Consider the following 12364-nt stretch of genomic DNA (forward strand, 5'->3'; position numbering starts at 1 on the left):
AGAAGAATGGCCAGTAGAAGAGGCATTTTTGTGCACATCTCCAGCTCAGTGTGAGAATTAAGTGCCTTTGTCGTGTGCCTCTTTATACCTTTTAATGATCTGTTTGAATTAAACGCCATTAAGGTACTACCTATACCTTCTTTCCACAGATACCTTTAAATGTTTTTTCTTTCTTTGGGGGAGACAGGACTTCACACCAGTCTGTAGCTTCATATGCAGTTATTGTGAACGCACAGGATCTGTCTTCTACTTTAACAGATGATTATTCATCACAGTGGGGTGACAGTCTATTCTACTTAATAAAGTTGCTGACTGTTCTCGTTGGATTTAATTGAGGTGTTTTTCAACCCTGATTGATCTTGGTGACATTTTAGATCCAGATTAGCTTTCTCCCAGCTATCCAGCAAGTGTTCGTGCTTCCTTCTCTCACGCTACTGGAAAGCAGGCTAATTTTAATAAGCTCCTAAGCAAAACGTGTAGGTGGTAAATTTGTCCTAGAAGAAGATCGGGATGTATTTCAGAATCAAACGTAGGCTCCTAATTGGAAGGACCATTCATGTCTGTGTAACCAGTCCATCAGCACAAATACAGGAGACTTGCCTGGAAAGCACACAGTTTTCCATATATTTTAAAAGTCAGGGAATTCCCTGGCGGTCCAGTGGTTTAGGACTCTGTGCTTTCACTGCCAAAGGCATGGGTTTGATCCCTGGTCGGGGAACTAAGGTCCCACAAGCTGCAGGGTACGGCAAAAAAAAAAAAAAAGTCAAATCTACTTTTTCTTGTTAATATAGGAAAACCATTTAATACTAATGCTCTTTGCTCTTTTTGAAAAGATCATAATAGGCCAGAGAGTCTAACCCGACCCCTCAAGTTTTAACATTTTAAAAAGATGTTTAATTTTGGTTTTGAAAGAACTTACGCATTAGGAGAGACCACAGAACTTTACTGTGAATGTAGCCATCAGTATTGGTACATCTTTAGATGCAGGGATGCCTGTGTTTTTTCTGGTGCACGAAGAGCCTTACTGTCATCAAACCTAAATGTTTTCTCACCTGTAATTTGTGAGCTATTGATGGCTACGAATAGTTGATTTTTTCCCTAACACGAGATAAAATTGTTCATGAAATCCCTTTTAGTGTTCTCTTTCCACACACAACACCGTTGCGTGTTGAGTTACGCAAGCCATGCTGCCTCTTGGTCACCCCCCAGCCATCGTCACCCAGTCTTGCCTGCCTTGCTGTCTCCCGGTGCTGCCTTACCCAAGTTACTGTCGTCTCTCCAGCTCCCTGAGCCATCCCCCTGCCTACAGAGGACATCAGAGCTGCATTTGAAAAATACTAACTCTGTACTTAGAACCCTCAGCACTCCATCCTTTCTTGGTCTACAGACCATCCAGTCTTGACCATGTGTGTCACCCACCCTTCCCTTAGACCCTCCACAGACTCACAGTCTACATTCTCCCCCAACGGGGATGGCCAGAGCTACTCCGGTGTCACAGTTCAGGAAGCTTCCCCATCACCTCCTACCCGAGCCCAAGTCACATTCCCTTTTTGTTTTGTATGCTCCTTCCGCTCTGTGTTCTTTTTCCTTCGTAAGACATCTGGGAATCTTTTTGTGTGAGAATTGACTCTTGAACTAGACCATGAGCCCCAAGAGGGGCTTTCCTGGTGGCGCAGTGGTTGAGGGTCTGCCTGCCAATGCAGGGGACGCGGGTTCGGGCCCTGGTCTGGGAGGATCCCATGTGCCGCGGAGCGGCTGGGCCCGTGCGCCGCAGCTGCTGGGCCTGAGCGTCTGGAGCTTGTGTTCCGTGGCGGGGGAGGGGCCGCGATAGTGGGGGACCCGCGCGCCACGGTGAGGAGTGGCCCCCGCTTGCCGCGGCTGGGGAGGGCCCTCGCACGGAGGCGGGGACCCAGCACAGCCAAAAATAAATAAACAAATAAATAAATTAAAAAAAAAAAAGTAGGTAAACATTAAAAAAAAAAAAAGCCCCAAGAGGGCAGGGGCCATAACCTTTTGCTTATCCTTGTGTCCTGAGCATTTAGCACGTTGCTCTGCAAAAATAGTAGTTGCTCAATAAAATTTTGTCGTGTAAGTGAATTGAGTAAAATTGCTGGAACTCTCGCCGTTCTATACTTTTGTGTTTTGGTGTCTTAAGGAATGGAAAGTGGGTTTGCTTGTATTAGAGGGGACTGCAGGTGGATTATGTGTTCCCAAGTCGGAAGTACCTAGATGGGGAGCCGTGGTTGCAGTTCCCACGCACACTTCTCTCTGATTATATATGTCCAAAGGTCATTTTTTATTCTGGCTTAGTTCCTGGGAAGAGGATTTGTTTATGAAGAAAAAATAGTAAGTAATGAAGTTTTTTTTTTTAATGAAGATTTTTTAAAAGGTCAGTTCTACTGTCACAAACCGCTAAGTGACTCTCCCTCCGTGCCAGCCTCTTGGGAGTTAACCTGGAATTTATTTTCCCTTCGATAGGCCCTCGCAGCCAACGCCGGAACAGGGTTTGCTGTTGCTGAGCCTCAGATTGCAATGTTTTGTGGAAAGCTAAATATGCACGTGAACATTCAGACTGGGAAATGGGAACCTGACCCAACAGGCACTCAGAGCTGCTTCGGAACAAAAGAAGAAGTTCTCCAGTACTGTCAGGAGGTAAGCGTGCTGCCAGAAACTTAAACGTTTCTGGGTCACGTTTGAACCTGTTTACTTTAGAAATAGGTGCTCTGTCATTCTGCTGTTTTGACCTAAGACCAAGCTGGTAACGATGGGGGCAGCAGGCTTTTGTTCTGAGTGTGCCCTTGGCCTGGGTGTGCTGTGAGCTCTTTGTCCTTTCTGGACGGAATCCTGCAGAAGCTTGGCAGGGCCTTAGAAGTGCAGCCTGGTTCCCTTGGCTTCCCACGTGTTATGGGAAGTTGTGAAACAAGCCCAGTGTCACGTGTGTGCTTGTGTTTTGCACTTGCTGGTAGAAGCCACCAGTATCATAAGGGATTATCTCATGTCTGATTCAACAGACTTTTTGGGTCAACGCTTGACGTAGAAAAGGGTATGAGATGTTTTAATTTCTTACCAAAACTAGCCTTTGGGGTCAGGGTTGGAATATTATTCTGTAATTTCATTAACACACACGTCCATAGACTTGCCTCTTAAATGTTTTAGTTCTTGAACTCAGCTATTTACACACACCCTACAAGTGGACTTGATACCTAATAGACTTGTTTGGGGCTGCACGCTTGCTGCTTGTGTAGGTCTTTTTTCAAAGAGAATGTGTTAGAAGTGGTCCAGAATCTATCTGTCAAAAGAAAGCTAACAGTTACGGTATCTCTTGACTTGATTAGTTCCGTTGGGACCAGGCAGCAGGGGGACTTCAGATTTACGTGGGGCTATGGGGAAGCTGAGCACACAGACGCTCGTCCTGGCTCACCAGCGAGCGTTCGTCTTTTATGGACAAAGTCAGCCTACGGTGTGTGTTTCCTCTTCCCTTGCAGATGTATCCAGAACTACAGATCACAAACGTGATGGAGGCAAACCAGCCAGTCAGCGTGGACAACTGGTGCCGGAGAGACAAGAAGCAGTGCAAGACTCACATCGTGATCCCCTTCAAGTGTCTCGGTGAGAGTCCTGGAGCACCTCTGGGTTACTTCTCAGGAAGGCGGGATCCCCAGTTTTACATTTCATCTTCTCCTGGCTCACAGTGAGATGTCGTCGTCTGTTAAGAAGCCAAGGGCTGCAGGAGTTTATTGGGGGACTGTCTCTTTTGAGTACTCAACGGCTTTCTGGTGTCAATAGGTGACTTGTCTTTGATGGTCACTAACTCCACCTCTCCCATCATGGGCGTCCTGTGTTTTTTCAGGATGAGCCTTTTCCACACCCCTGAGTAAGCGTGCTGCCCTCAGAGTGGTCCAGCTTCGTTCACACTGAGAGTTTGAAATTACCGTTTATAGTCCTGGTGTCGATAGTACCGAAGCAGCTGAGGGGTGGTCTTTTGTTCCCCTTACTTTGCCCTACACACATTTTGCAAGCACCGAAATCCTGTATTGTTAGCCAGACCAAACCTGTGGCAGTTTTCAGAGGCCGAGGAAGTGAGTCATAGCTGCCTGTAGACAGTCAGGGATGCGTCGGCCAGGCCCTGTGCCACCTAACTTACTGAAGGGTCAGCTGATAAGGGTGTTTATGATTCTGTGTGTTTCTGTTAGCAGTCAGACCTAACTCAAGTGCAGCCATAACATTTTATTACCCAGAAGTAGAGTCGCTGCTCCAAATGCTCTTTTAGTGAATGTGCTCATCCTGACCACTGATCATTGACACATCTGAGTTACGTTCGCGCGTCTGTTGCCTGGCTGATTCAGGAACAGATTTGGTCGTAGAAACTTAAAAGGGTGAAACGATCAACTTTAGATGATCCGTGATAGGACTGACATAGAGCACTAACATAGCCTGGGTAGTTCTGCGGATGTATTTAATTTTAACCATTAACTTAACCTGTTCCCCTCCCTCCTTCATTAAAACCTTTCTGGGACTTCCCTGGTGGCGCAGTGGTTAAGAATCCGCCTGCCAATGCAGGGGACACGGGTTCAAGCCCTGGTCTGGGAAGATCCCACATGCCGCGGAGCAAGTAAGCCCGTGCGCCACAACTGCTGAGCCTGCGCTCTAGAGCCCGTGAGCCACAACTACTGAGCCTGCGTGCCACAACTACTGAAGCCCACGTGCCTAGAGCCCATGCTCCGCAACAAGAGAAGCCACTGCAATGAGAAGCCCGCGCACCACAACAAAGAGTAGCCCCCGCTCGCTGCAACTAGAGAAAGCCCGCGTGCAGCAACGAAGACCCAATGCAGCCAAAAATAAATAAATAACTAAATTTATTTAAAAACAACAAAAAAACCTTTCCTAACATGGAACTCATTGCTTTTCTCATTCTCACATGTAGCAAAGTAACAGGAAGAGGCAGCACCTGAATAACAGTATTTACCATAGCAGTTACTTTGTTTTAAAAGTACTGAGTATGGGGAAAAGAGGACACGGTGTGTGCTTAACACCATTTACTTAAAACTGAGCCCCATGCAGTAGTGTGAGGCTTGTGAATGATTTTGTGTGGTGTGGTTTAAAGATGTTCTTTCATTCCCTTTGGCTGTAAGAAATCTCTTGAGTATGAGGTTTCATTCATTCTCGGTGATGGTGCTGAGTTTACTGCCGTGCAGGAGGAGTTGCGCAGTGCCCCGCAGGCACAAGGTGTCAGACACAGGCGCTTTTTACTACCTTGTCGCCCTGACTACTTAACTTTTTGGCACCCTTTTGGCCTGGGGGGTGCTGTGAAAAAATTCCTGGGATACCCAGAGTACCGTGACTGGGGAAACTTTGGGAGCCTCCGGCTGGTCCGTCCGAGTCCCCTGCTCTAGCTCAGCCTTTTATCATTTCCTGCCTGGACTGTGTGAACCGCTTCTGCGCGTGTCTCAGTGCTGTTCAGTCCATCGCCCTCGCTGATCCAAAATGAAGACTGGACTGTCTCTCCTGCACATAAAACCCTTCAGTAGCTCCTCTTCACCTAAAAGACCAGGTGTAAGCGCCTTAGCACAGTTTGGAAACTGCATGGTGTGGCCCTTGCTTAGCTCTGCTCCGTCCTCCCCGCCCCCGCTCCGTCCTCCCCGCCCCCGCTCCGTCCTCCCCGCCCCTGCCTCGTGCTCCCCGCCCCTGCCTCGTGCTCCCCGCTCCGTGCTCCCACCACAGCACGTCCATCTCGTGGCTCCTGCCACGTGCAGTCCAGCTCTCACTGGAGTGACTATATACTCACTTTGCTTGGCAAGTTCTCCTTTTCACACATTTCAGGGACACCTCCTTTGAAGGAAGCCTTTCCTGCTGCTCTAATTTCTGTCTTGACGTCCAGGTTTCTCAGCTCCTCTTTGTTGCCACCAGTGCCCCATCACCCTGCACGATGCCGGTCTGTTGATGTGTGTTTCTCCAGCTACACTCTGAGCACCTTGGGAGGAGGGACACGGCTTTAGTCTTCTCTGTCCCCGCAGTCAAGACGCTACCTGGAACTAGGATGCTGTCTGTTGATTACAAGACCACTACCATAGCTGGTGCACAGCGAAAATGTTCTTTTCTAAATGTTACAGTTTGAGTTTTTCAGTGCCAGAGAACCAGACGATGCATGATATTGTCACTAACTAGATGCATAAAACAATTTGACCATAAACCATTCAATACCTTCTTTGCACTGTGGTCACTGAATAATGCATAATACAGTCTTCAGTGTTAGTAAATTCACACAGTTATTGTGTTTACAGCAGCATCCATTTGGACAACTTCTTAACCAGGAAGGAGAGCTACCTGTTGGTATTTTTAAATAAATAAAACAGTTGCCTGAGCCTAAGCTAGTAGGGGACCAGGTGACTGGAGTTTAAGGGAGGTTAGGAAAAAAGTACTGCCAATTCCTTATCATCATTTGAGAAGCAGAAGATTGTAATGTCTCTCTGTCCCCGTCCCCACCCCTTTAGAGTCCCCAGGCACTGGGTAATTATCAGCACCACTTTCTTTTTACCGTAGGCTCCTTAGAAAGCCTTTTGGTTCTAGTCTTTCAGGGTTACTTTTGCCTTTTTAACTTAAAAATGATACGGGACTTCCCTGGCGGTCTGGTGGCTAAGATGCCGCGCTTCCATTGCAGGGGGCGTGGGTTCGATCCCTGGTCAGGAAACTAAGATCCCGCATGCCATGCGGCATGGCCAAAAATAGGGGAAAAAAAATTAAAAATAATAACAGTTTTAAAATAATTTCAAGTTTACAGAATGGTTGCAAAAATAGTACAAAGAGCTTCCATTAAATCCTTTCCTCAGATTTTCCAACTGTTAACATTTGATTAATACGGTAAAATTAATCTTACCACTTGTATCTCCCCCCAGGTTTTGTTTTTTTTTTAAATCATTTAAGTTGCAGACATGGTATCCTTTTATCCCTTAATACTTCCTTGTATATTTTTTATAAACGAGGACATTCTGCCATATAACTATAGTACAGCCATCAAAATCAGGAAATTATCATTGATATAATATCTAATCTACAGACCCTGTTCAAGTTTCACCTGTTGTTCCAACAACACCAGGATCTAATTCATTGTTTCAACGTTGCATTTAGTTCTCTCTGTAGCTTTTCCTTGTCTTTCTTAACTTTGGATTTTAGAGTACAGGCCAGTGGCTTTGTAGAATGCAATTTGGGTCTGTCTTAGGATCCTTTTGATTTGTGCGTTTTTGAGGGCACTGTCACAGAAGTGTTCTTCTCTCTGAATCATCTTAGGAACTGCATGATGTCACTTTGTTTCATGACCAGTGATAACTTTTATCACCTGGCTAAGATGGTGTCTGCATTCATTTATTCATTTCATTATGGACTCAGTGTCCAGATTTGTCCAGTGGGACCCCCCCCTTCATGCTGACTCCTGTGTCTTTTTGCTATGTCCCTATTATTCTTTGAAAGCTTCCTTACTTTCTGGTACAAAAAGATGCTCCAGGCTCATCCTGTGTTCCCTACCCCACCCCTGGAGTCAGCCATTTCTCCAAGAAGAAATGGTTTTATTTAGTGGGGAATGGTATTTAGAAACCAAAATCTGGGTATTAGGTGTGCTTACTGCTATTATGCTGTTATTGCTTCTAGGCCCACTCAGCAGACAGACCTAGGAAATATATTTATATACACATATTCATGCCCATATAAATCTATATTTCTATACATGTGGATATTAAAAGCAGTGAGCTCATATTGATACCTCCAATTCCATTATCCTCAGTATATTTATTTATTTGCTCAATATTCCCTATAAATAATCAGTCTCTCTGCTTCTTAAAAACAGATTTGTTGAGATATATTTCACATACTATATAATTCATCCGTTTTAAAGTGTACTGTTGAATGGTTTATAGTATATTCACTGAGTTACACAACCATACACAATTCTTTTAACATACAAACTACTAAAAATTAATCCAGTAAAAAGCAAGCATCCTATATATTTTATTCACCAGAAATAACCACAGTGAGTCCTTTTATACGTGTTAAGGTGAATACCACGTGTTGCAGTAAAGAGATGGTCATAGTGTGCTTAGCTTCAGCTCTGAAACCCCCTTTAAGATATTACTGCCCAGCAAACCCAAAGCACAGGCAGGCCAAAGGGCAAGGAGATGGGAAAACAGGCGATGTCTAATTGGTCGGGTACCCACACTAATTGGTTTGGTTGATCCAGGGGCATTATGGATGTCCTCAGACACTGTTTTTGTTTGCCATTGTTTTGCTAGCTTTAGGGGAAGGACGTGTCTTGATTAGCACTCTTGAAGGCTGTTTGAGAATGAATTTAGGTAACGGGTAGTGTTGGCATCAGGCCTGGTGTCTCACTGTCTGTAGACACCTGTGCACCTGTCACTCAGTTCTGCCCTATTTTGAGAGCATGCTTGACCACCCACCAGTGTGACTCTTTTCACTGATACTCAGTATATTTGGTGAGAAGTTATACTTCAACCTTGCCTCTCAAAATGAGTCTTATATCTTACATTATTACGAATTGCCTGTTTATCCATAAGATTTTATCTAAATAAATAGGATGATCTGAGTGGGACAGAGTTGGTGAACTGTGAAGAAGCAAAGCTGCTAGTATTTGGGGGGAAGGAGTTAGTCATCTCTGACATTTATATATAGACTGGCTCCTGCATCAAAAGAAGAGAGCTTTGTGAGCCCATGACTGTTTCTGTTGTTGGTAATTTCTGGAAGGAGATTTGGATGGGGAGTATTACTGTGGTGAAGACTGCCAGGAAGGGTCTTGTTCTCAGAAGCTTTGAGGTGGGGCCCGGAGTGAGCTTGGAGCTTACTTGTCCGCTGCAGGTGTCTGTCCGCAAGTTGTCTTCCGCCTTTGAGTTCCTGACAGCCTGTCAGCAGTTCCCCCTGTTCCCGCTGTGGACCCTTATGCAAGGTGTATGTTTCTGTTCATGACGATCGTTCAGGCTCTTTAACTTCTCAGAGCCCTATTTACCTCCAAGACGTCTGCTAAGGGTGGCTGCCAGACCTCTCAAAAACTCGCGTTGGGTGGTCAGGTTAATTTTCTTGGTTTTCTCTCATTACAGCAGGCTTTCTCCCCGCTGCTTACAGCTTCCAAGGGCCCCGTAAATGACATGGTCTTCCTGTTTGCAACCAGAGTACTGTTTTTTTTTGGCTGCGCTGTGCGGCTTGTGGGATTTTAGTTCCCCAACCAGAGATGGAACCTGGGCCCTCGGCAGTGAGAGCACAGAGTCCTAACCACTGGACCGCCAGGGAAGTCCCAACTGCAGAGTACTTTTGCAGTAGGTTTATTTATACATATGAGTGTTGGTATCGAGGGGCTTCCCCAAGTGGGTGAGCAGCCTTTGTTACGTTGAAAGGAATTTTATCAACTCTGAAAAAGCTCTAAGACCTGATGGCTGCCATGGCCCTGCTGGTGGGAGGTGGTATGAAAGAGAAACAGTATCACAGGGAATGAGTGGAGACTGAAGATAAATCATAAATGCAGCTTAAATGAAAGCCTATAGTTTAGATTTTGCTAAATTGCCGTGTTCATTGACCAGCTTATTGCCTTGAATAGTAAAAACAATATAGGTTTCCAGTGACTTAGGGAATTGGGGGCACCATCTGTTGTACTCCAATGGGTTAAATTGAGAATTGTTACAACCTTAGATAAACTTTTAAAGTGAGACCAAACCATCTTCAGTGTTTTTCTGTAAAACAGAGTAATACTGATTTGCTTAGGTCAGTCTTTTTCCTAGAAGTTTCTGATAATTATTTGTATCAAAGGCAAAAAGTAGCAGTGAAATGACAGAACTGATGCTGGGATTGAAATGTGTTCCTCTTTTAATTTACATGTTTATAAAGTTTTTGTTTTTGTTTTAAATAAAAGAAATTGGGAAAAAGGAAAGCAAAAACAATCCTTTCCAGTTTCTGCACTCCATTAACCATATTAACATTTTGGTGTATAGACAAGACTTTTTTTCTTTGGATACACATGGAAATGTGTGTGCTTTTAAATGCTTTTTTTTTTTTTTTTCCTAAATTGGATCATGCTAAATATGCTTTCCTGTTTAGTGCTTTTTAAAAAAGTTGACATTTATTGAACATCTATTAGGTGCCACTCTTAGGGATGCATACATCTTTTGAGTCTGTCTTTTTAAACAGATTTAGCCTTAAGGAGTTAACCAGGCTTAAGGAGAGGTTAGGGATATCGGGTGTGTTTATTCCTTTGCTTATTTGTTTAATGATTGTTAAAATTATTAAACCGTCATTGTTAAAATTATTAAACCGTCATGGAAATGGAAATGTTTCCATGTTATATACAGATATTTAACCATGTTTCTTATAACCCCATGGTATTCCATTAAGTACCATTATTTAACTAATTCCTTATTGAGGAACATTTAGGTTGGTTCCGTTTTTGGTTTTTTTTTTTAATAAATTTATTTTATTTTTGGCTGTGTTGAGTCTTCGTTGCTGCAAGCAGCCTTTCTCTAGTTGTGGCGAGTGGGCTTCTCATTGTGATGGCTTCTCTTGTTGTGGAGCACGGGCTCTAGGCACGTGGGCTCAGTAGTTGTGGTTCACGGCCTCTAGAGCGCAGGGTCAGTAGTTGTAGCGCACGGGCTTAGTTGCTCCGCGGCATGTGGGATCTTCCTGGGCCAGGGCTCGAACCCGTGTCCCCTGCATTGGTAGGCGGATTCTTAACCACTGTGCCACCAGGGAAGCCCTGGTTCTGGTTTTTTTTTTTTTTTTTTTTTTTTTTTTGATATTAACAATTCTGTAATGAATATCTTTGTTCACTTTCTTAATTACTTCCTAAGAGTACGGTTTTAGAATTGGAATTGTTGAATCAAAGAGTGCTATTCTGTTTTAAATCAGTGGCGTTAGTTCTTTTTTGGTTTTCAGAGGTCAGACAGATCAATTTAATCATGATTCCATAGCAGAAGATTGATGGCGTTTAATCTTACAGTTTAGCATGGAGTTAATTATTAAATTTCTGGCATTAAAATTTTTTAAATTTTAAACTTAATTTCATTTTGAGATATTTCAAGCATACTGAAAAGATAAAACATAATATGATGGTCACTCATGTACTCACTGTCCTGATTTAAGTTCTTCCCCGTTTTGCCATATTTGCTTTTTTTTTTTTGGCTGCGTTGGGTCTTTGTTGCTGCTGCGTGCGGGCTTGCCATATTTGCTTAATCTCCATCTTATTTTTTAATTAAGGGATTAAATGTCCCAGAGTCCCATCCTTACATCCCTTCCCTCCCTCCCTCCCTACCCTTGGAGGTCACTGCTACCCCACTGTCAGGGTGTATCATTCCCATGCCTGTTTTTATACTTTTGCTGCATACGAATGTGTCTATAAACAATTTGTTTTTGTGTTTTAAAACTGACATTAATGGTGTCATACTGCACTTGACCTTTTATAACTTGCTTTTTTACTTTATATCATTTTGGGGTTTATCTAAGGTGTAATATAAGCAGATTTAGTTAATGCATTTTTAACTAAAATGAAATATGTCGTACTCCACTATATTTTTAAAACCCAGTTTGGTTATTGTTTCTATAGAATATATATAGTAGTGAAATTGCTGTCTAAACTTTTTCTCTGATGTTGCAGTTGTACATAAAAAATTGAGGTTTTACAAATTAAAGGATATGAACTGTTGCCTAACTATAGATTTCTTGATAACTGTGGTTGTATAGTTTGCTTTGTATAAAACTAGTTACTCGGGGACTTGAAACTAACAGCATTAACATCAGTAATTAGAGCTAATACTTAAATAATGCTTAGTGCTTACTATGTACCAGATTCTGCTCTAAGCTTTTCCCGTGTTGTACATATTACATCCGGCCTCACAGCAGCAAGATAAAGAAACTGAGGCACAGAAAGTTTGAGTAACTCGCCCAAGACCTCTCTGCTAGTAGCAGCAGTGCTGAGATTAAACCCTGGCATTTAGCCCTGTACACACTGCCTCTTACGTGTACTCTTTTGTTGCTTTTTTGTCATAAATTAACAAACATGGGGAGTTCCCTGGTGGCCTAGTAGTTAGGATTCTGGGCTCTCACTGCCGAGGCCCGGGTTCAATCCCTGGATGGGGAACTGAGATCCCTTAAGCCAGGAGGTGCGGACAAAACAAAAACAAAAACTGTATATAAATAAAGATTGCTTAGTCCATACAGCCGCCATCCACAGTGTGAGCTGGTGGTTGGATGTCAGAATTTCAGTGATTTCTCCTTAGACTGAGTATTGGGGTGCTTCTCCTGATGGAGGCGAATCCTAGTTTACCCCTGGGCTTTGCTTTTTAAGCTTCGATTTTAAGCCTGGTTCGGGGGTGAAGCTTGT

General features: G+C 43.6%; 1 protein-coding gene across 7 annotated transcripts in view; it reads left to right on the forward strand.

The window, feature by feature from the left end:
• The window catches only part of APLP2 (amyloid beta precursor like protein 2), a 70000-nt gene that overhangs the window by 31773 nt on the left and 25863 nt on the right, over positions 1–12364 (forward strand). For all 7 annotated transcript variants that reach the window (XM_082343101.1, XM_082343105.1, XM_082343100.1 and 4 more), the window contains exons 2-3: positions 2479–2652; positions 3486–3609. In XM_082343101.1, the coding sequence (XP_082199227.1) occupies positions 2479–2652; positions 3486–3609 (298 nt within the window). The remainder of the gene's footprint in view (positions 1–2478; positions 2653–3485; positions 3610–12364) is intronic.

Source organism: Balaenoptera borealis (genome assembly GCF_965194805.1).
Source record: "Balaenoptera borealis genome assembly, chromosome: 11".
In the NCBI taxonomy this organism is placed as follows: Eukaryota; Metazoa; Chordata; class Mammalia; order Artiodactyla; family Balaenopteridae; genus Balaenoptera; species Balaenoptera borealis.